The sequence below is a fragment of the Barbus barbus genome (genome assembly GCF_936440315.1).
Source record: "Barbus barbus genome assembly, chromosome: 17".
Classification (NCBI taxonomy): Eukaryota; Metazoa; Chordata; class Actinopteri; order Cypriniformes; family Cyprinidae; genus Barbus; species Barbus barbus.
In genome coordinates this window covers 18,831,303-18,856,168 of record NC_136745.1, presented here as the reverse complement: position 1 = coordinate 18,856,168, position 24,866 = coordinate 18,831,303, and the positions used below count along the sequence as shown (strand labels likewise).

The 24,866-nt window shown below is 39.8% G+C and overlaps 1 protein-coding gene across 4 annotated transcripts; it reads left to right on the top strand.

Moving 5' to 3' along the window:
* Positions 1-459: 459 nt before the first annotated feature.
* bcorl1 (BCL6 corepressor-like 1) lies at positions 460-23,769 on the top strand. Of its 4 annotated transcripts, none has more exons than XM_079438175.1 (12): positions 460-627; positions 7,479-7,563; positions 7,664-10,243; positions 11,582-11,717; positions 12,879-13,340; positions 13,846-14,054; positions 14,325-14,594; positions 16,077-16,243; positions 16,651-16,796; positions 16,926-17,003; positions 21,786-21,960; positions 22,040-23,769. In XM_079438175.1, the coding sequence occupies exons 2-12, from the start codon at positions 7,558-7,560 to the stop codon at positions 22,347-22,349; spliced, it is 4,539 nt and encodes a 1,512-aa protein (XP_079294301.1). In that variant the 5' UTR covers positions 460-627; positions 7,479-7,557; the 3' UTR covers positions 22,350-23,769. The 4 variants fall into 4 exon arrangements, with proteins under 4 accessions (XP_079294301.1, XP_079294303.1, XP_079294302.1 ...); XM_079438177.1 differs by lacking the exon at positions 460-627 and adding an exon at positions 3,773-3,848 and having other exon boundaries at positions 12,879-13,328; XM_079438176.1 differs by lacking the exon at positions 460-627 and adding an exon at positions 3,832-3,977 and having other exon boundaries at positions 12,879-13,328.
* Positions 23,770-24,866: the final 1,097 nt, after the last annotated feature.

Genomic DNA, 24,866 nt, shown 5'->3' with positions numbered 1-24,866 from the left:
CTTCATTTATTTCACTTCCTATCAGTTTTATCTAGCTCAGTTGGAGGCCCCTAGCAGTCTGGGGCCCTATTGGCCCAGTACATAACCTTTCCCATCTGGAACCACAATGTAGTACCTTACATGGTTATTTCACATTCAGAATTGTACGAAGAAAAGAAAAACGAACAAAGGGATCACATATGAAAACCTTTTATCAGAGTTTTTTTTTTTTTAAATATATATATATAAATATAAATGATTGCATGTGAAAATCTTAGAAATTAGTTAACCCCTATATTGTGTCCAACCTTATAGCTAAGTCTGTTTACCTGTCTGCAGGAACTCTGACCAGACAGGACTCCGGAGGAAGCCAGAGGAGCGTAGCTCGTAACCAGTGCACGCGGCTACGGAGCCTGGTCACCTGTGTGAAGCGGCCGGCTTTAGGACCCAGCGTGCGCGATTTTCCTCTCCAGCTGCTGCGGCGATGAGGGAAGATCGCGGGGAGAAACCCAAAATTCACAGCGTTAAATCCTCCACTGAATCATACTACCGGACGGTAACGAAAACAACAGGCACAGGCACTTCCCCCTGCATTTGGATGAATACGTCAAGTTCAGAGGCATCGGAAAACAGTTTGGGGCCGTTAAGGTAAGGCGGCGCGATTCCATGCGATTAATAACAAAGGCGCAATACTGGCGAGTGAGGGGGCATTAAAGGGGGCATTGCACAACGCAATGGAGGGCGACAGTCAACTCTCTAAACTTTGCACTTGTACATGAGTGCATCAAAGTCCTAACATCCTATCATGACGAGATCTAACTATCCGAAACGGTTGGATGGATTAATACAGTGCAAAGACAACATGCGGCAACATTTGAAAATATATGGATAATGTTGTGTCCTAAACTGACCGCCCGCGATCACAACAGCCAATGTCATTATGTGCGTTAAGGCCTACGAAAAGTGATACATCGCGCAAATACGCGTTAATTCACGGTGCAATAAGTTTGGATATCTTTTGCATCCCCTCAACCTGCCCACTTCACGTGCTCTCTCCCACCCTTGCGACATTACCTCAGTCATGCAGTGGAGCATTTACCGGTCAGACACCCCAGTTTGCACTGTTGCACGGCCTTTCTGTTGTCATTTCCCGTGCAAGTTCTTTTTAATGGTGTTTGAAACTAAGTTGTAAATGTTGCCCAAGCGATGACGCTCATTTGCAGTCACCAGGCCTGTTTAAAGCAGCTAATGTTGGCTGGAAATTGAGATAATCAAGTAAAACTTTTCAGTGTCTCTCAATAGGCCTTTCCTTAATGTTAACGCGTTAATGTGTCAGCTTACAGATAGATAGATAGATAGATAGACATAGATATGGTGCATTCACGTGTAGAGGAGCATGAGTGGCACGTTCGTCTTGTTTACAATATTTTAGCTTTTAATAATGCAATTAGTCCTCGTTGCAGTGACTGCGCCTGTCTGATATAATTGCCTTACTCATATGTTGCAGTCACAATTAATACTCTGTATTTTTACGGCAACATCAGTGTTAGAGCCTTAAGAAGACGTGATGCTCTCAGCGCAGTCTATAGGGTAAGTTTGCATCGGAGCAGTTATGACAAAAATAGGTCATCGGCTCAAAATGTTAAAATTCACATCTGTTTGCATAGATGTGTGTCAGGAGGAGCAATGCGGGAATTTTGTGTGATATTATTGTCCGATGATGATGCAGTCGGAATAAAGGTCTACTTATTCTTGTGCTAATTATCAAACGTGCGCGTCCCCTAATTGAACAGAACTTCACCAGATTATAGGCTGTATTATATACGCAGTCATTCAATCATAATGTCATGGTCTGGCGAATCTCTGGTGCCAAATGCATTCAAATGGTAGCTTGAGGTAACTTTGCGAGTCAATGTGTAATCTCGTGCTGCTCGGTATACTTCATCTGAAGAAATGACCGAGATAGTGACAATGATTTGGTCTTGAGATATTCATTGGTTTCTGAACATTATGGTCATTGTGATTTACAGACAAGACCAGGCTAAAACAGAAAAAAAAGTTGGACCACAAGTGATGAATATTGTAAATCAGTTTCATCATCTGACTGTGGTGCTCTGAAAGATGCTTCAATGTGTTGGAAAGATGTTATTATTTGTTTGGTGGAATATACAACCAAATTGTGGAATATATAGGCTAGTCACATTTTCAGTTTTGCAGGTTTGCATGTTAGTGCAATTTTTTTAAATATTTTGTGAATATGCAATTGTGTGAATATCACAATGTTAAATAAAGCATAAAAGACTGTAATAAAGAGTGTTTGTCTGACAGGTTGAATCACACTGTGTATCTTATAATGCACAGTGTCTGAGGCTGAAAACTAAGGGTTGCTTGTTAAATCCAAGATCAAAGAAGCTAGCGAATGGCTACTGGGCAGCTGATGGACCTGATTTAGCTATCATCATGCCCATTGTCCTGTCTTGATTCAAGGAAGATTTCCCCAGATTGTTTGTGCATCACTGCTGAAAAAGTGACTGATTATATTGAGATAACCATGACAGGCAAAAGGAAAAAATTCTTAATTTGACCTAATTTTGAAATATGACAAGAACAGACTTTATAGATCCGCAGGAGAATGATGTTTGTATCAGTTATCTTCTTATCTTTACAGAGCCTGTGTTTTTACTTAAAATGAAAACCGATATGATCAGGTTTTTTGGTTTCCGGAGCATGATTTTTTTAAAGAATAGCAAATAAATCTTGAATTAATCCTATTTGAATGTCAAAAATCGTTTGAAAGCCAGGCCATTTTAATGAGCTCAACCAAATCTAATGAACTTATTTCTAATGATGTTATGTCAAGGTGGTTCTTGTATTGTCTCCAGGTCTTTTTTGCATGAAATAATCAAACAAAACTTTTCACTCTTTGTTCTTATAATAAGCGACACGGTTTAGCCTTCAAACAGGGAAACTGCTAAGATACTCAATAGATTTACACATGTTTCAGGAAAAATAACAATAACATTTGCTCAACATCATGTGAAGAATTTATAGTAACAATCCAGCACTGTTGAAGCTACAGAGATATTTTGCAAGAGCTGATGCTATCACCTGCATGGCAAAAAAAAAAAAAAAACTAAGTTGAAGGTCAGCGGTGGGCTTTTGGGAAGTTAAAAAAGGTAAATCCACCTGAGGATCCCAAAATCTTTTAAGCATGTTTCCCATTCACCGAAAACAGGTTTGGCTATATGAAATTGTTTAAATTAAGTTAAAAGATCTTATTGTGTTATGCAGCATGTTTTAACAAAGAAGTCAGGGCTTCTCATATTGAGAATCTGTTTAATTTAGCCTGGAAATATAAACATCTCGACCCATCATTGTGTGCACCTTTAGTGAGGAGCTTCATGTGCATCCACTATTGATGATAGATCCTCGACTGTCCTGTAGTGGACATCAGTCTCGTGGCTCTATCGAAACAGTTCGAGACCGAGCAGGGTTTTTATTAATTCCGCTGCAATGTTTGTCTCAACTCTTCCCACGTGTGCAAATTTGAAAGCGAGATGATACAAACAAGCACGTGCTACTCGGTGACCCTCGCGTGCTGGGTCCGAGAGCGACGGTTTAATTGAGATAGAGGGTGTATTTTCACTTTGTTACTCGGGTAGGGTTCGCAGTTTAGCGCACCGTTGCGATCCCCTTTCCCCTTGAGCGGCTGGATTCTCGCGGTGCATGCTGGGACCTGCAGTCCTCGCTCCTCCCTTCTCAGGGCGAACGCGGTCAGGGCGTGGATGTCGGAGAACTACAACTCCCACACGAGCTCGGCTCCATCTGCCCCTCTCTCTCTCCCACCAGACCAGAGACAGAGAGATACGGTACGAACCCCCCCGGACTTTCAGAATCGAAAATCGTCGAGATTAGTGAACTGCGAGCGACAAGAACGGAAGACCGGATTAAAGCCGTTATCTTGATGCGCGAACATCTTCCAAATGTCGGTCAAACGGGTTGGTGCACGTTTGTACAATCTGACATCGTTATTTGGCTAATTGCCTTTTGGAATTATTCGGGGTTGCATAGAGGAAGGAGTCGGTTCTGGGGCTGTGGCATGTCATAACACTTGGATTGTTGGAGCTGCTCCGCTATGGAAACATTTCGTGTCGTACGGTGGCAGAGTAACGCAGACCGAGTTGTTAAGAGGGAGACTTCGCTGCGCAGGGATCTGAAAATCGCTCCTTCAGTTTCGTACACCTTGCTCCGTACGAAATAACGCTCTCCCCGCGTGTCACGCAGCACAAGTGACGGTAATAATAAGGAGCGAATGGGAAACTCGGCGACCCTATTAGTTTCCAAACACTCCTCGAGGGCAGCGTGGAGAGAGAGGCAGCCAAAGTACGATGTTTCCTCGCGAGCGCGATATCATCCAACCTAAATGTGCGCGTGACATTTCTCTGGCCGTGTATTTTGTGTCGAGTTCTAATTCAGACGTCATAGCTCGGCTCGCGCTTGGCGAAAAACCAACGGTCACTTAATAGTTTGACAGGATTCGGTTAGTTTGACTACATTGTGGCCACACGGACCGTGTAGGCTTTCGGTTCTTTCCGCGAAAGAAAACGTCTGTTTCGGCTAATCCCCGATCGCGGGACCTACATTTTTGTTGTTTTTGTGGGCGATATTTATCACTGACTCCCATTTCAGCAGCGTTTCGTGTCACCTGAGGGTCTCTTGTATTGTGTGATACGGTTTTTAGTAGCAGCTCCAGCTAGAACGAGCGAGTGGGTTGGTTGGTCGGAGAAACAAACATTTTGCTCTGTTTTAGGACGATGCTCTGTCTATCCTGATATTAAGCTTGCTGTGGATACGTGACATCGGCTGGTCATCGACTGCTTTTCTGCATCATCCTCCTTTGTGCGTTTATGAGCTCCGGCAGACTGACCTGGAGACCGCGAGTGTGCTGAGCTCCAGTCTAGAGAGGAGAGACGATGCTTATTTCCTCGTCTCCGTTTATCATTGCGCTGGTAACCCCATTCAAAAGAACGAGGGCTGAAGAAAAACACGGGCTCCCACTCCCACTGCGTTTTCAATAATTGAGATGCCTCAAGATGAAAAATGTCTGCACGAAAATGATCGGTTCTATCTTTAGCAGCAGATATAATCACGGGTATAACACATCATAAACTTTCCAATCATCAGACTTTCGCTAAAGGCCTGTACGGCTCGGTTATGCTAGACAGGTACGTTAAGTGCATCGACATCGGTTGAATCTCATTTGAAGTCAGAAAGATTAGCAGTTCGTATTTTAAGACAGCTGTCACCTGAATCGATAATGCGCTCACCTGCATTCTGATGCGAAACAAGAGTTTACGATGTTTATGTTGTTTGCGTTTGAGACTTAGGTAATTAGGTTGGATTAATTGTGATGGTTGTGTATGCAGTTTGATTTTCTAAAGTAATATCTGGTCTTAATCATGTCATTCTTTTTAAATTAAGAACATAACCTCGAGAGACATCGGTGTGATTTCGTCTCGAATGCAACAATGTGCGACTTCAATTCAAGTTCAGATCAGTCGGTTTGATTTTGTATTCAGGGTTTCCACCAACATGAAAATCCAGAAAATACCAAGGAATTGTAATTGATATTTCCAGCTATATGGCATGAAAATGAGTAAAAGACATGGACATATAGTGAGTTCAAGTTTTAATATCACATTGCCTTTATGTAGTAAAACCAGAACCGACAGTCATATTGTACAAAAATAATTAGGATGATTTAATTCTATTAATTTGAAAAGCTATTCTCTGACATAGAAATTGAAATCTACCACCACAATTTAAATCCTAATTCACTAATAATGCATGACTGTGAAGGTCATGGAAATTAATTTGTCAAAAAGTGTGGAAACCCTGTGTATTGATTTGATCTGTTTGTCTCTGATAGGAGTTTTGCAAGGCCCGACACACAGCACTATTGGAATTAGATTAAATCACAGCTTGACCACCTCATTATAAGCAAACATTTTAGTAATGCACACTCTGTGACTGTGGACATGAGATGCTTTGCCTTTATCTAATGTCGGTAAAGAGTAAAGCGCCTATGTTAGACCCAGCATCACATTAATGGTTGTGCTGTTTTTTCCTGCTCTGTTGATGTTGTCTTGATCTACTACAGTTTGTCCCACTGAGGTAATGAGGCAGTAAAACCAGCATCAACCTTTGCATGGCCTTGCATCCTTTATTCTCAACCCTTGGCATTTGTGGCCTCTCATGCACTTGACCATTCCCCTCCATTGCGCTGTGTGAGGTTTTGGGATCTGATAAGTATCGGGTGCTCTGCTTCTTTAAAAGGGGGGAATTAGAGTATGCAGACTTTGACCACCCCGTCGTCACATGCAATGTGGGTTAAGAGGATGTTGTTGCAGTGAAAACTGTCCCTTCAGCTGTGGAAGCTAAGGTTTTTGCTCGTCTCAGTTTAACTGAGATTTTGGTGTATAGGCACTCCCTTGCATACTTGAAATTGACTTACAAACTCAGAGAGAGTCACAGGTCAAACTCAGCGTTTTCACGAATTAGTCTCTCCTACAGCAGAAGATGACAGCTTGTTTTTTCAAACGTATAATTAAATATGTAAATCGCTGGAATATGGAGCAGCAGATCATTGTATTCTTTTAAAATTTGTCATTTAAATCTGAACACTTTAAGTATAATATCTATTCCTACAAAAGCTGTTGTCTGAAGGAAATTGTGACATCTTGACTAAGGAAACCTCTGTTACTCACAGGAAGTTTCCAGCCTGTCTCATATCACTGACTGTAGCAAGAGAAGTGATGTTGTGGCCTCATGGTTAGAGTGTCAATTTTGTCAGATTACAGGGATAGAGACATAAAACATGCAAACGTTCTTATCGATCATAATTAAAGCTCATCCATGTCCGTCTTTTGTTAAGATTGTAGAAGTGTTTATTTTTGTCATTTTGAGTCGAGTTGGTTGAACTTGGTGACTATTTAAATATTTAATATCACTCAAAATAATTTTGAAAGTTCTTGAAGCAATGTGCAAGATACATGTAGTTCTGCACTACTAATAGGGATTATCAGTTGTAAGAATGTCAGCTAAATGCATAACCAACTGAACATTTTTAAGGAATGCGCTAACAAGATTTCAGTTGCCTCTTAGTTCAGATGCCTCTTTGCAATGTGTAATGTAGACGGCAATCTATATTTTACATTTGATTTAGTTAATGAGGTCTGAATTGACCTTGGCTGAACTACACAACATTTATCTTCTGCAATCAATTATTAGTATATTAAAGAAAAAATAATTAAGTGAAAATTAGTGAAAAGTCAACTTCATGGCTTAGGTATATATTGTTCTGTTTAATTAAAGATTTAAGGCTTTTAAACATTTAAAACACTAATTTTAATGTTCCAAGTTTTGACTTTTTGTTGGAAATAATTCTGTATGCTCAATTAGTGCATTTCTAAGCTGAAAATGATCTATTTCCACTACAGAACTGTACACTTACCAGAGGAGAACCCCATAAAATGTCACTTGTCCACACACACTGAGTAATGTGTTGAGAAAACGCCTATGCAGGTAACGTATGTTTCATTGGTCTAGTCCCCCCCTCTATCTCTTTCATGATCTTTTTAGTTTTCACCCTAAGTCAAACTTAACTCCCTGTTTTTCTGATCAGGTGGATCCCTCACCAATGAATGTAGGGGATGGAGGGACGGTGAGCAGAGAGAGCAGTGCCCCTAACCAGGTGTCAGAGAGCATGGTGGGAAATCCACAGCAGACACTGCCTCTTGAACTTAGAGGTGACATACCTCAAAGTCAGCAGAACAAGCTGAGGGCAACCACAGACTGCAAAACGCCCGACGTCTGCTCAGAAGCCAGCAATTCAAATCATTGTCCCCCAGTTCCCCCCTCCCAACCTCACAGCAATGTGTTCAGCACTGATCCCGTGAGCACATTGTTGCCTGATCGGACTGAGGTTTCCAAAAGCAAGATTGACAGTGCTGGCATCTACTCCGCTCACCAGTGGCCTTGTGGTAAAAAGGTCACCGCAGAGGACCCTGTGAACTCTGTTCACTCTAGTACAAACCTAAACAAGAAGACTAACGCACCAGCACCAACCCAGCCCGTGATAAGCGTTCCTTTGGGGTTCCAGTGCTCCACGCTGTTTAAACCCGGCCAGCCTGTTGCTTTCCTTCCCCCCTCCAATTTTTCTTCTCCTCTCTGCAAGATCACATTGCCACCAGGGTTAGGTCAGATTGCAGCACTGAGAGAAGCCACTGCTAGCCAGTTTCAAAAGGACTGCACAGCACAAAGCTCTTGTTCGAGTGCGCCTATGCTCAAAACATACCCGTATCACTTTTCCGTGGGGAGAGGACCTGGTGCTGAGAAGAAGCCTCAGTCTTCAGGATCCAAAGTCAGGTGTGACTCTCTGTCCAAGGGCTTTCAAGGTGGAGCTGAGCATAAAGCCACAATGTCCTCTGTAGCAGCCCCAGCTCTAGCCCTTCCAGTACAGCAAGCCACGCAGGGCTCAGCTCCACCAACCCGTTACACCATCTCTCCCACTGCTGCCATCTGCTGCAGCCCGGCTCTGGCGAATATCACCACTCAAAGTCGGCTGCTTAGCCTTGTAGAAAAAGGTTCGACATACAGAGGTACCGAAAAAACCTCGTTGGCGTATCTGAAACCAAAAACTCTGTCCACTCCAGAGGAGCACAATGTTTCCTGCCCTGTTGAGTCAAGGGATGTGCCCCTTGATCTGTCTGCAAAGTCCAAGCGACAAAAAAGCATTAAAGATGCTCAGAACAGCCCATTGGTGGCCACGGAACATCATTCTGCCGAGTCTCATCAGAAAAATGTTGCCGGTCCAAAAAAGGTTCATTCTGCTTCCTTTGGATCATCCAGTACATATGACACCCAAAGAAATGGTGCAACTCAGAAATCATCTTCAAAACTAACTAATCACCATGCTTTGGAACCCAACGCATCCTGGGCCAAAGGCTCATCTCCTGGTTCCTTGAATAATCTTCCTGGTACATATGTAGGAGTGGCAAGCCCCATTCTAGCATCTACTTTATGTAGTAAAGATGGAAAAAGCGCTGCTTTTGTTGAAGATCTTCAGACATTTGCCAAACAGGAAACCATCTCCATCATTGACCAAGGAGAGCAGCCAGTCTGTAGAGAGAGGAAAGCGCCATTTGCTGTTAAAGGTGCCCAGCATAATAAAGCTGGAAAGCTCTCGACAGGTACTCAACAAGGTTTTTTATCCACCCAATTATGTGCTACAGCAAATTCACAGCCCCACCAGAAATCTGTTGGTGGAAAGGGAGGCACCCTGTTTACACCTCCAGTTAAATCCTTGTGGCAACCACCTTGTGTTCTTTCCCAAGGAACATCCCTGCAGAAGAGACCAAGTCTGACTCAAGCCCCAAAGATGAAGAGCACCCTCGGTTGTGAGAGAGCCCTGTTCCATAACTCCCATTTAAGCCCAACTAAAGTAGAGGATGAAAAGTGGGAGAAGGCCAAATCCCCCCTGTCTAACCTGGAGTCAATAGTGAAGCAGAAAACTCTTGAGACCACTGCGCTTACTGGTGAGAACTACTGTAATCTGCCTTCTGTGGGATCTAAGAGGCCTGAGGTAGCCAGCGTGCAGAACAGGTGTCAGGAGTCCACGTTGCAGCAGACCCTTATCGCTGGTTCTCCCCCGTTCAGGGCCATAGAAGGACAGGTTATCAAGTCAGACAGAACCTCTCCACAAACGGATGCCATAGCAGTTCTAAGGAGACAAGAGATCACAACTGTTCCTGCGCCCAAGGATAAGGGACGAGAGAAACTGGCAAAACAGACAGAAAATCAAGCATCCGATGGTAGACAAAAAATGAAATCTAGTACCCCTAGTAAAAGGAGTGTTCCCAGTGTTAAAGGAGAATGGAAGGAAAGGAAATTGGCTCAACAGTTAGAGGACGAGACAGCAAAAGAGGAAAAGGCATCAGAGAGGAAGCTTTCTTCTCATGTTAAGGTAGAAGGGATAGCCTTATCCCTCCTTCAGAGCCAGACCACAGAAGCAGAAGGAGAGGCAAAAATGAATGGAGCCAAAGAGGAGATACCTTCCAAAGGAAAAGGATCTGGCACCAAACAGAAGAACCTGAAAAAGACTGCCAAGGAGAAAACACCTTCTGAAGTTAAAAAAAAGACAGTAACTAAGAAGCAAAAAGATAAAGACAGTCTATCAATCAAGAAGGGCACCTCCCATAAAAAGGTAAGCTTTGTTTAACATTTAGTGGTTAATTTTTATTATAGTCTTTGGAATAGATCGGCATCAATAGCATAAGCCATGATTGCTTACATTAAAATTTTCCTTAATTCAGTCAAAGGGTGAGAGTATGACCAAAATCTGATATCACAGCATGAGTGATTTTAATATCACAAGAAAATATATGACAATATAGTATTTTTTGCAGGAAATTAAGCAAAGAGAAAATATGTTTAAAACCATGTTATAATGTTTAAACAATTCAGTCAATTGAATACTGAATAAAGATTTATTTAATTTGATTAGTTTCTGTTTGGTACTTGATGTGCAAAAAGTGCAAATGGTATAAGTAAGAAACAGATTCACATTAAATAACATCTGACTATAGTGTGATTAAGTTGTGATTGTTTGAGCCATATTCAAACAATCTGTATATATAATCATAATGCTCAGCCTTCATGCAGTCTAATGTCAAGATAACTGTAAAGCAGAGATGGCCAAAACAGGGCCTGCTGGCCAAATTTGATTTTTTTATATATATATACTGTATATGTGTCTGCATTAGAATGTGGAGAATATAAGTGAATTAGACTTGTTATAATATACATTTATACACTTTTCGCCCATGATCCTCCGTTCCAGACCCACAATTTAGCCACCTTTGTTGTAACAGACTATTTAAAATAAGTTAGCCTGTATTGACAGAATTTCGTACCACAGTCGGTCAGTTTGCTCTTAGAGTCACCTAGACATTGCTAGAGGATTTTAAAACAGAAATGGGAAGCTTGTCTTTTTTTTATATATATACAAGAGTTTAAATTATTCTGTTTTAAAGTGCTTGTGGAGTTATTCTGGTTATGAGTTTCCAATGTAATTCCTTTTGGTGGTTTATCCATGTAAACAGGTATATGGTCATGACTGCAAATTTAGAAAATTTAATCATACTAGTTCAATGTTAACATTATGCTTAAGTCTTGTGGTTCTACTTTGTTTGAAACAGAGTATTTTGACTTACACAATTCAGCCACACAATGGAACATTTTTTGGGAAATTCTAGAGGGAAATTAAAATAGTTCACATGTGATTATTGTGGGAGTAGCCTAGTGACGTGCAGTCTGCTGTGCAAATGAGCTGCGTGAGTCTAAGCCCAGTGAAAGCGCTTGGTGAGAGATGATAGCATTACCACTATGAGCTAGTGATGGGTTTATAGACAATTAGATTTTCCTGTCAAATTTTTGCTTTGCTTAAATAGCCATTAATCTAAATTACAAATATGCATGTGTTATTAAAAGACAAAATGTTCTGTTTTAATTTTGTTTAACACATTATATTGTACTTCATCAGAAGAAAGACGCATTGCCTGGAGTGGGAAAAAGTGTGCTGAAAGATGGAATAAGCTCAGCCTCTAAAGTAGGGGGAAAGACTCGCAAAGGGAAAAACTGTCCAGCTAATCTGGAGCACTCCGACTCCAACAAAATAGGTACTGATCCAGCTCATAGTTAAAGTAATAGGTTGGTCGTTTACTCACTCTCATGCCGTTCCATACCTATCTTCTTTATTAAAAGAAAATAGTTTTTATGCAGGTCTTTTTCTTATAAGTCAAAGTGGGTCGAAGTGGCCCTGGTTGTTAATCTCCAAAAGTGACAAAAGAGGCCAAAAAAAGACTGAAAAAAGTGAGGTAAACTCTTTTCCGTGAATGAATCAGTTTGATTCTTGAATTCTAGCTCAAAAGAATTCATGCACTGATCTGGTTCTCAAGTTCAGCTCACTTGCTCAATAGCTATGTTTCCATGCAAAGATTCAAGTTTAACTTGTGTGCAAAACTGTAATATCGCATAAAATATTTGTGTATAAAGCACAGTTTCCGTTCAGCAAGTCAAAGAGAACAAAATCATCACTTCCTGATAAACTGGCACTATATATCACTAAGAAAAGCTGGAGAAGCCACTTATAATATTATAATAATTGCAATAAATGCAGCCATTGCTTTCGGAGGTGGATTTCTGCTGTTTGGGAACGCAGTCGTTTAAGACAATAAAACAGAAATACTTTGATGACAGACTTTACTCAGGCATTTCATAACAACCAAAACAACATTTCAGATGCTGTGTGCAAAATCACATGATTTTTTTGATGCGCAAGGTGGAATTTATTCGCTAAATGTGCGTCCATCATAGTTTATACGCATTTTTTCTTATCAGATAAAAAGTTTATCCTACTCTATTGTGTGCATATTCAATTTTTTTAGAATTTATACGCATCTTGGAGTTTCCATCCAGCGTTTTTTTTTTTTTTTTTTTTAAATGCGATATTCCAAAATACAAATAAAACAGGTGGATTGAAACATAGCTAGTGTAATATTGGAATTTAGCAAACAACTAGCGTACCACTTTGGTGGGTTTATTTTGTCATTTGTGGAGCTTAACAGCTGTGGTTACCTCAAACTTGCATTGAAAAGACCTGTGTGAAAGATTTCACCACATTATACCAAAATACAGGTTTGAAGCGACAAAAGAGTAAATAATGACCGATTTGACATTTTTGGGTGAGATGTTTTTGCTTTTGTGTAATATGTAAGAAATGGAATGGTTTCCCAAATAATAGAGCGTTTCTCATGGATAATTCTGAATTCTGTCACCAGTCACAGATTCAGAGAACAGTCCATGCAGAAGTCCTCAGGTTGACAGAGATTCAAGCTCTCTCAGCAGTCCAGGCTGGCCTAGTAAGGAATCAGACTCCCAGGAGGAGGCCTCTCCGCGGCTGAGACGAGGGCGCAGACGGACTGATGAAGCGTTGCTCCGAGACTGGAGCTTCGCTACTCCACCTACTCCTCCCCCTCTCGATCCCCCCTCTACGCCACCCCCTACCCTACCACCCCCTGTACCAGTCCGCCGGCCGCGCGGTAGGCCTCGAATCAATCCTCTGCCTGAGGAGGTGGATGCGGACAAGGACAGGCCCACTGAGGGTGGAGACACCTCTTCAATAAAGAAAAGGAAACGCTGCAAGAATCGTAAATATCAGAACGGGGAATACATCACAGAGAAAGATAAGGTGGCAGATGGAGAGGAGGAGAAGCTGGGCGTGGAAGATGGTGAGGCCACTAGTGAGTAAAGATGTCTGAGGCTTGATGAACATTTTGCTGAGAACGTCATTCTGTCTTTGCCTTTCCTGGTCTTGATATTTAGTCTGTGTGCTACAGTTGAGGGTAGCATAATTAAAATAAATGTTGAATGAATTTCCCTTAGGGGAGCAATATCTAGCACAATTTAAACTTCCAAAAAAATCATTTTAGTTACTGCTATTAATAGAGGATACTGAAAATGGAATCTGTGTAGTTTTTACTAAAATAGGAGTGTCCAGAGTCTGGATGGGTTTTACCAAAGGTCTGAAGGTCAAAGTATGACTGTGAATCACAAATTTACCTGACTTCCTCATGGAAAAAAATGGTTCTGTCTGAATAGGGCATAGGTACGCAAGTCTTATTTAGCAGAAGTTTCTTTTTGATTGAAAGCAATTTATTCAATGGATTTATATCTATCTATCTATGCTGTGTTAGTAACGATGGAACAAGAAGTTTGGTGTTGAAATGTCAGTCTATGCCATTGCAGATGAGAAGATGGGTGTGTACCCTTGTCTCAGTGCCACACTGACCGGCGAAGTGCCCAGACCAGACATCAGCCCTAGGCGGACCCTGTTCACACGTTCAGGCTCGGCGCGACCTCAAGAGAGTCCACCCACCACACAGCCAAACGACAAACCCTCAGGGAAGAGGAAGTTCAAATGTAAACACTTGTGTGACACTGACGACCAGAAAAAGGTTAGCTGAAACATCTTTTCAGACTTTCAAGCATTTTTAAACAAGAGCACTTAAACTGAAAATTGAGATTTCAAGGGATAATTCCCTTGCAAAGGTATATATGTTTTCAGTTAGTCTTCTGCTGCCCCCTAGTGGCATTTCAAGTCACTTAATTTAAAGGGCTTTCTTACAACAGCTGTTTTTATTAGGCAGGACCATGTAACAGTTGCCCTCCCCTGAATGTCACATCCTTCATGCATGACTCTCTTTGTCCTTATGTCTTTGTTTCAGCGCAAGACTAAGAAAGGCAGCTTAGGTAAACGCACAGGGCCCTTCATTTCAGAAGAGGATGGTCCAGCCGCCAAGAAAAACCCACCTCCTCCTTACGCTTCTCCCAAGCAGTCAAACTCACCACTGTCTGGTAAAAAAGGAACATCTGGGAAATCAGGAATCCCTGAATCTACTCCAAGCCGTCCAGTGCCTCCAGAAGTCCGTCGACTGATTGTCAATAAGAATGCAGGAGAGACGCTGTTACAGAGAGCTGCTCGATTAGGTTACCAGGTAAAGCATTCATAACCCTTTTGGTTGTTAGCTGACATTGTTAATTGTTACATTTATTAATATTAATAGTGATTGTACAATGAAGCTCAATCCCCTGAGATTTTAAGTTAATATTTTAGTAATTTAACAACTGTTTCTAATAAATAATTTTTAGAATAAATTTTTTTTTTAAATTGTTTTTACATCTTTATCTTTTCACGAGTTCACAAACCCCTTGTAGTTACCTCGCAAACCCCACTTTAGGAAACCCTAAATAATTAGATTAATAACTGACTGTAACTGACTGTTTGATCAATTGTTTATTATTAAGAGTGTAACGATACACCAGTGGCACGGTTCGGTTCGGTTCACGGTTTTAGAGCCACGGTTTGGTCCGGTTCGGTTTGCTGTGGGGGTAGGGTTCATGTCATCTTACCAGCAATGCTAAGGAACAATAGATTCACTTAACTTAATAATAACAATAACTTGACTTAACTTTTTCTTTATTAACTTTGGCTTCACATTTTTAGTGCAGTCAGCATACCGGAGTAAACAAAAATGAAATAAATACCTCCAATGTAGACTAGTCAGAATAAAACATTTCTCTCTTTAGTGCAGCCAGCTTAACAGAGTAAACTAAAATGAGATAACTCCAGTGTAGGTAGTCAGAAATAAACATGTGTCTTTTTAGTGAAGTCAGCTTACCTGAAGTAAACTAAAATGAAATAAATAAACTCCAATCTACACTAGTCAAAAATAAACACTGGCTTGTCCACTCTAAGAAACATTTGGAAGTTCAATTAAGTTTTAAGTTCTTTTTCAAAAACACCATCATGCAGCACATTCTGACTGAAATGCGGTCGCCTCATTCGAGCGAAATCACACCACAGGATGTCTAATCACATCTTTGCATTGACTTAACATGTAAATCACTCGCGCTTAACGCTTCTTTCGCGTCTGGTGTGAACGCACCATGAGATGTGCTTCCTGTCGTATAAGAGAGTTTTGTGAAACAGTTACGACAGATTGTGTGCGCTTTGTCTACGACACGAATTCCATTGCTGTACTCCACTGGAAAACCAAAGTGTTCCCACACAGGAGACTTAAATGTGTCTGGGGGATTTCAGTACTATGTGAAGCAGCCATCCTGCATATACTAGCAACCGAGTGTGACGCTCACTCCCAAGTCACATGAAATGACATGCACTTGGAAAACAGTAACTTTAGAATATAATATTTAGAACAAAATTTAAAAAGCTCTTATTAGTCGTTACTAATACAATTTAATCAAATGTAAGCAAAGAAAAATTTGTTTAAATTAATAGTTAGTTAGAGATAAGTGCCATTAACCTCAACAATGGGCAGCAGGGGGCGTGAGAGTACCGCGGTATGCGACGAGAGTTCCGCGATTCGTATCGTGGGTGGTGTATCGCGATCTTTCGGTTCGGTTTGTGATATCGTTACACCCCTATTCATTATACATATATAAACGTTTATTTTCAGGATGTGGTTTTATATTGCTTGGAAAAGGATGTGCGAGAGGTGAATCGTCGTGACAACGCAGGTTACACGGCACTGCATGAGGCCTGTGCACGTGGCTGGACGCATATCGTACAGGTGCTGCTGAAGCATGGTGCAGATGTTAACTGCAGTGCACAGGATGGAACGCGGTGAGCAGTGGGTTAAATTGAGGATATGATACAGACAGAATCAATGCTTCATTTATTACTTGAAATAATAAAAGGCACCAAGTTCTGTTCATCCCTATAGACAGCTTTGGGCTACTGCTTTTTTAATTGTATAATGACACAGTTTTATGGTAGGTAGCTAATGGGCCACATTAGATTTGGAAGATGTATTTTTAGTATCAGAATCTGTACAAAATAAGATTGTATGTTCACCCACAGCTACAATGTGTCCAACAAACTTTGTCCGATTACCATATAAAACTATTCTTCCTCCTACCATTTACTGTAAGAGCTTTTGCCTTTTTCATTGCAGTCCATCTGCAGTAACAATAAGCTTATCTTTAGATATAACATTTTCAGGATACTAACTTGTGTTCCCAACATTGCAGCCCAATTCATGATGCTGTAGCATCTGATAATCTGCCTGCCGTCTGGATGCTGTTAAATCACGGGGCAGATCCCACACTGGCAACCTACTCTGGTCAGACCGCAGTTAAACTAGCCCAGAGTCCCGGGATGAAAACTTTCCTCAAAGGTAAAATAGCTACGCTTTTCGAAATCTTGCATACATGTTTGCTAAACTTTAATGTTTATTTGCAGTGTTGTCACCAAAATCAAACTGATGCACTGTTTAGATTGAAACTGTCTTTGTGTTTATCCACAGAGTACTTCACTGATTTAGAAGGACGAACAGATCAAGATTCTAAACTACAGTGGGATTTCTACAGCAGCTCTGTATTTGGTAAGAAATTAAAGTTACGTAGACTTAGGATTGCCACCCTTCCCTTAAAATACGGAATCGTCCAGTATTTATAGGTATAATGATGTGTCCCATATCAAATCAATATGGGATGCGATTTGTCCTGTATTTTACAAAGGCCAACACATATTTGAATAAACAAATAAGTATTTTGCACTGTTTATAATACTAATAGGAATCATAATTAGATATATTTCATAAGAAGTATTAGAGAAGCTCATTTGCGCGTGATTTTGGCGTCTTTGTTTCCATAGCAACAGTCTCCAGATCGCAAGCCGTTAAAGCAGCATGTGCTAAACCTGCATGGTTTAAAACATCCAGGAGCTCACATCTGCCCTTTGAACACAAGGCTCTCCAGATGTAGGGCTGCATGGGAAAGTTATCAATGGGTCTGTCCTGTAACTGATGATGAACGCACAGTTTGCAGAGAATCATTTCGGTTGCTCATGGGTTGGACTGTCTGATTTAAAGGGATAGTTCACCCAAAAAGGAAAATGTTGTCATCGTTTACACACCCACAAGTTGTTCCGAACCTGTAATAATTTCTTTCTTCTGTTGAACATAAAAGAAAATACTTTGAAGAATGTGGGTAACCAAACAGTTTCTGGTCCCCAATGACTCTGATAGTATTTTTTTTTGGCAGCGGCTGTTTGCACTAAGTGTAAATAGCGATTAGATACTATTTACACTAAGTGCAAATAGCATATTTTTTTAGTGATAGATACTATTTACACTGTGTAAATAGCGATGGTTGCTATTTACACTAAGTACAAATAGCTATACATTCTGTTTACACTGTTAAAATAGTAAGATTTTCTGCTATTTATACTACTTATATTATCTGCACCTCAGTATTGTAGTACATTATAAAACAGTACGCAATAATAACGTATTGAGTGTAAATTATAGTTTTAATTCAAATTATTAAATGGATGCCACCTTATTGGGACAATAAAGCCCTCCCTACACCTACCCTAACCCTACCCGATACTCTTATTTTCAACTTTTTGATTATTTCCTTCATTTTTATTTAAAATAAATGCCTTTCTGATGCAATACGAGATTTGAAAAGGAAGAAAAAAAATTTGGCAAAAGGCGAGCTCGAACTCGGGTCAATCGCATCAAAAAGCATGCGTCTTACCATCTACGCCACTGAAACTGATGCTGAATTAGCATCTTTTTTTTTAGTGTTGACTAACTCAATCACACATTAGTGGGTGGAGTTAGTGTAAATAGTCTTTGCCAACAAGACGGTCTATTTGCACTAAGTTTTTTTTCCTCTAATATGGAAGTTATTGAGGACCAGAAGCTTTTTAGTTACCCACATTCTTCAAAGTATTTTCTTTTGTGCTCAACAGGAGAAAGAACTTTAAGCAGGTTTAGAACAACCTGGGTAAATTATGACAGAATTTTCATATTTGGGTGAGCCATACCTTTAAAGTGACAGACACATCCTTGCTTCTAAAGGTATAGGCCTATTGTTTTATTAAAATTTGGATAGTCTGTTAATATAATATTCCATTCATTATCAGAGCTTGGTAGACATAATTATATTTTTAGACATGATTAGTCAGATAAATTAATAGATTATAATTAATGTTAGATTTATTAATTTGTCATTGTATTAATCATAAATATATACATAATAAATAATCATATACGTCATATACAATTTGGCATTTTAAAAAGTTTTAAAAAAGCTAAATTATTTTGATAAAAAATAATTACATAATAATATAGTCTTAATTTAAGCAAACAAATTGAAAGAAATAAAAATAATAAATATTCATCCCTTCCAAGTAACAGCTGCAGAACTGTCAAAAAAGACTAATAATAATAAATAACAATTAAAATAACAATAGTAATGTGTTCTGTTGCAAGTTTACATACTTGAGCATGTTTTCTCATGGTTTATTGTTGAAGTATGAGTTCCTCACTGATTATTTGTGTCCTTGGGTTTTTTTTTTTTTTCGGGTGGAGGGGAGGTGTTCGTGAATGGGTGTCCCTTATTTTGCCTCGCTGAAGGTGGCAACCCTAGTAGACTGTTGTTCAAAGTTTGGGTTCAGTAAGATTTTTTAAAGAAATTAATACTTTTGAGCAACAATGCATTAAAGGGGTCATATGATGCAATTATTTTTTTTTTTTCTTTCTCTTTGGGGTGTTACAAGCTGTTTATGCATAGATACGATCCCTGAAGCTGCAAAGACTAAAGTCTCAATACCAAAGAGATATTCTTTATAAAATTTAAGACTCTGCCGCACCTAAAACGGCTCATTCAAACACGCCCCCACATGTCTACGTCACGATGTGGGGAGATTTTCATAACACCACTCAAATGTATACGCAATGAAAGAAGGCATGATTGTTATTCTCGCTGTAGTATTGTTGCTGTCGCTGGCGCCATGTCCTGGAGACGCTGTGTTTCGTTGTGAAAGTGAAACTACTTTGTTTGGGCTTCCAAAAGAGGACACAACTAGAAATCAGTGGTTAAGTTGTATTTACAACACTGTTCCAGAGCAGAACAATGCAAATATTCGAGTGTGTGCAGCGCAATTTACGGAGGACTATTTCCTGAACCTGGCAGGAGAGCAGCCTACAATGCTGGCTTGCACAAAGGCTGTTTCTATAAAGCGGGGCAATTCCAACTTTGCCAGGACAATCTGGCTCTTCTGACTCACAGCCTGTAAGTACGTTTCTGCTACTGACTATTCAAACGCGAGTTTTGAGCAGTGTAGAGTAGCTCTTGTTGTTTGTCGTTTCTCCGATCGCAAATGCAGACTTGGTAATGTTTACCATAAAAAGACAGTCTCAGGCTATGTTCACACTTGGCGTCTTTTTTGAAGCTGCCGGTGTCTGTTTTACATTATAATCCTATGGAGTAAACCGCGTTTTCAAAAAAGTCCTTAGCGCTTTTTAAAATGCCACCGCCGGCGTCTTTTTCTGCAGCTCAGAGCATCTTTTCAGGTTGAAAAAAGTTTAACGTCAAGTGCGTTTTTGACAGCTGACCAATGACAATTGAGTGGCGAGTCGTTTCCATAACAACAAAAACAACAAGAAAAAGGAGAAGATAGCCAGTAGATCATACTAGTTTCGGAGTACAAGGAGTTGTATGAAACCGTGCATCATCCAACCGGAGCTCCTGGACTAAATTGTTGGAAGCACCATACAGTTTCCTTCCCCGTATAATGTCGCGCTCCCACAAACGTCATTGTGAACTGACATACCCTCCCCGTTAACTTCAAAAGCAGACATTTCTGCAGCACACAGCGCTAGGCTACCGTTGCAGCTGTTGTTATAGCAACAAAAGACGCCCTCGGCTGCTATTTGTTACCAAAACGCTACCAGCTTTTAATTTTACTAAAAAAGTGCTCGTCAACTTTTTCTAGTCAAAAAAGACGCCAAGTGTGAACACACCCTAAGTCATTATAATCAGTAATCATGTCCCCACTGGATGCAACAAATGCCTCGTTTGTCATGGGTTTTATTGTTTTAGTCTCGTCGCGCCAGGAAACGCCATCACTATACGGTGAGGGGCGTAACATTTCCGTCACATGCACTGGGTAGCTGGCCAATCAGAGTAAGCCTCGCTTCTCAAAACGATGGCTTTGTAAAAATCGACGTGTTTCAGAAAGGTGGGGCATAGAGGAGCAACAATACTGTACAGTATGTGGAAAATAATGTGTTTTATGAACCTTAAACCACATAAACACATTGCATTACACCAAATACACAAAACATTGTTCTTTTTAGCATCGTCATATGACCTCTTTAAAGTGATCAAAAGTGATGTTTTGAAAAAATGTTATGAAAAAATTCAAATACAGTAAATGGTGTTCTTTTGAACATCAAAATAATTAAATAATCCATTCAAATAATCCTGAAAAAATTATCAAAGTTTCCACAAAAATAATAAGATTTTTCTTTTAATATAAAACAATCTTTTTAAATTGTATTAAACATTTCACAATATTATTACTGTGTTTTTGATCAAATAAATGCTGCCTTGGTGAGCATAAGAGTCTTCAGAAATCTCACTGACCTCAGATTTTGAACAGCAATGTATTGGGAAAATGCATGTATTTTACATTTTTGTCATTAAATATTTTTAAGCATGTTATATTAACATGTTATATGAACATTATTTTCATTACACATATCTATCAAGATAACAGAGTAAAAAATAATTTGAAGAATTAAATTAGTATTTGCATGCACTTGATATGCTATTGACTCCACACGTGCAAAACCTGATGATCATGTTCTCCAGCATGGTTTGAAAAATCTTATATTGAGAGATCATTCTTCAGTGGAAGCATGAAAAATTGTGTTCAAGCTATCCAAAATAGGCTTTTTTGATTAGTGACCTGTAAATAGTTCCGAATATTCTATATTTAATATTCACAAAACGTACCGATAATGTTGGTATTCATGTTTCTTTGAGAAAAGAAAAAAAATCTTATAACTTTTTTATTCCTGCATTTAAATTAGATTTTAAATCCCAGATATTCAATATGTTATCAGACTTTTGGACCCTGCTCTATTTCGTTTTTTTAAATCATCTTTCTTTCAAATCGCTAGATGATGGTGGCATAACAAGCAAGACCAATAGATTGTCCAAACTTCCGCTAATTCAAGCTGAAAGTGATCCAGCTATTAGATGACATAACTGCCCACTAGAGGGTGGCAGAAGCACTGTAAACACACTGTTTGTAACTAGAGGTTAATATTTGCGTTTGTCTTTATTTGTTTTTAAAACTTAAACAGAGACAGAACAGGAACCTTGCTGGGACTTTCTGTTGTCTCAGCCCGGGGAAGACAGCGTGGATAACTTGAGCGAGCAGGCGAAGGAGAAAGACACCGATACAGACTGTCTTCTGTTCGAGTTCTCCGACGAACCCCTCCTACCCTGCTACCACGTCCAAGTATCACTAACGCAGGGGTGAGTGACAGCAGACACACTTTAAAACACAGTCAGTGCGGCACCTATCTAAACGCCACTCTTTGTTTCCTCTCCACAGGTTTTGTAACTGGTTCTTGCTGGCGGACGTGCTGAAGCGGCTAAAGATGTCAGCGCGTATTTTCCGGGCTCGGTACCCTCAGTTTGAGGTGGTGAGCATCGCTCAGGCAGAGCTGTGGAAGCAGGTCTCTGTCAGTCAAACATGCATCGCTCCGGAAGAGCTCCAGCCGGACGACGAAGACGGGGAGGAGACGGTGGAGCTGGTGCGGTGTGTACCAGAGCTACTGGAACTGCTAGGCTCCTCCATACAGCTCCTTCGAGAAGATGAGGACGACAAGTTAGGGCCCAACGTCAGACCCTGCAGTCGATAGCGACTCCTGCCCTATATTTCCTGGGATCGTCAGAAGCCGTCTGCAGTCATGCGCGGGTCCGATGGCCTGTTACCAGTACCAGCACTTTGTATGTTCAGAATCAGCCAGAAAGGTCCTATTTCCTCAAAGACACTCTTCTCACAGACCCCCACCCCCCCACCCTGAGTAATGAAAGGGGCCCTAGGGAGCGACTTTGCCATGCCCTCACCCAGGGAGAAAGGCTGGAGATGGACTCTACCGGGAAGCAACTTTCAGGTTCCTTCTGTAGGGTTTTGTTTTTTCACTCTTCAACAATTCTTTTTTTTTTTTTTAAATAAACCTATAAGTAAATATATATGTATATCTTGACATCAGGGTGAACGCATCTGGTTGTAACTTATCATTAACATGTTTTATGTTCGTTCGTTATTGACGGTCCTTTAGAAGGAGTGGTAATCCAAGTCTTTTTTTTATCTTGGTAAACTAAATGTGTGTAGCTAAGAGGCTTACGTCAAGCTAACAGCGGCAGGAATGCCTTTGGGCCAGATGGTTCCTGTGTAAACCATAGAGCCTCTCTCGGCTCCCAGAAGCCCCCTAACTTACAGCATATGTTCCTCACCCCGGCCCTCCTTACCTCAGCACCACTGCAGCTCTGCCAGAAACATTACACCTTCCCTTTATTTCATTTGTATCGTAGCAGGCACAGGACGTCATTTCGTTTTTGCTTTGGTTGAGGAACTGTTGGTTTTATCCACTGGTTGAATTATTTTAAGATATCAGCAGGTATCAGCCGATATCAAATAGTTAAGTGGTAAAAAAAAAAAAAAAATTGCCTGTGGAGTGTTTTTTTTTTTTTTAAAGGATTTTCTAGAGCTGTTTTTCTAGATTCCGTCTTGAACTGCTTTCCAGTGCTCACAGAAGGGGTCGTCTCCCGAGTTTTTCCTGGTGTACCAGATTCCAGCGTGCTTTGTGGCGCGTGGTGTGTTTTATTTACACTGATTGTTGTTTGTGCTTAATTTAATAGTCATTAATATATTTGACCTTTTTTTGTGTGTATCAGACAAATGATATATGAAAATGGCTTTGTATGGTTGGTGCTTTATTTGACAATGTACAAATAATGATCCCTTTATCCTGAGGTTGTTTTGTTTTCCCACACGAACAGTATTTTAACAAGCTAAAGTACAGTTTTATTGTACTGGTGCTAAGCTAGATTTTTGTGTTGACAATCAATGAAGTTTTGTTTGAACTGAAACCAATAAATATTTAAATGAAGAGACAGATGTAAAGATAGAGTTTAGTTTCACTACTTATGGAAATACAGCGAGACATGAAGAAAGTACTTGGTTTTGATTGAAGAAGGCATATTGCTTCAGTGATCTCTGTTATTTGATTCTTTTTTAAAAGAAGTCAACCAGAATAAAGCATGATTGTCAAGTCTTGCTTGTGATCTGCAGTGTTTGTAGCATTGGTTGAGGTGAAATTTCCACACTTAGCTGTAGTAAATCCAATTTAACACCAGCCTCACATGAAATACTACTTTTATAAAAGGTTTACAACACCAATATGATCAAATATAGCAATGTTCAATCAATCTAATTTATTAATAATAAAAATCACAAGGGATAGTTGTATTTTTACAGTTGCTAGCAAGTCAAATTTTATATTAATGCATTAATTGAATTAATTATATATTGTATCCACGCTACACAACCATTAAAAGCTCATTTAAGAATTTTGGAAATGAAAATACCAATACCAACATATGTCACCTTTATATGACTTTATTTATATGTTCATTCGGTTTAAATATCTAAGTGCAAATTGAAATTGCTGCACTCGCCTCAAGGGGGCACTAGATACTAACATGACTTCATCTCCGCCATGATTCGAGAAGGTAATTAAATTGCACTTTTTAAGCTAAAGAAGATTAATTTAAGTTTAATATATTTGCACATTTCTACATAATATAAGCCAACACTACCATTCAGACGTTTGGGATCGGTAAGATTTTTTTTCAAGAAAAATTAGCACTCGTGCAAGCATGCATTAAATTGATTGTAAAAGTGATAGTCGAGACACAAAGTTAAAAAAGATTTCTATTTTAAAACTATCGCGGTTTTCTCAAAGATATTAAGCAGCACAATCGTGTTTTTAACATTGATAATAAAAAATATGAAACATGAAATGACTGATATTTCTTGAGCGCCTAATCAGAGTGATTTCTGAAGACTAGAGTAAAAGCAGATAAATTCAGCTTGAATTTTCACAGTATTACTGTCATCATTACATTTATCTCTTTGGGGGTAAGGTTAATGTTATTAAAATGAACTGTCTTCCTAGAATGAACTATTTACTTTAAACTTTTATTCTATAACTATGTGTTTAGTTGAAGACCCCTGGCACAGGTCCACTACCACTGCTGCCACTACAATGCTTATCCATTAAATTGCCTCAAAGAGTATAGTCTCACCCCATAATATTACCGTAGGATATTTTTGCTCAAATAAATGCAGCCCTGGTAACCATATGAGACTT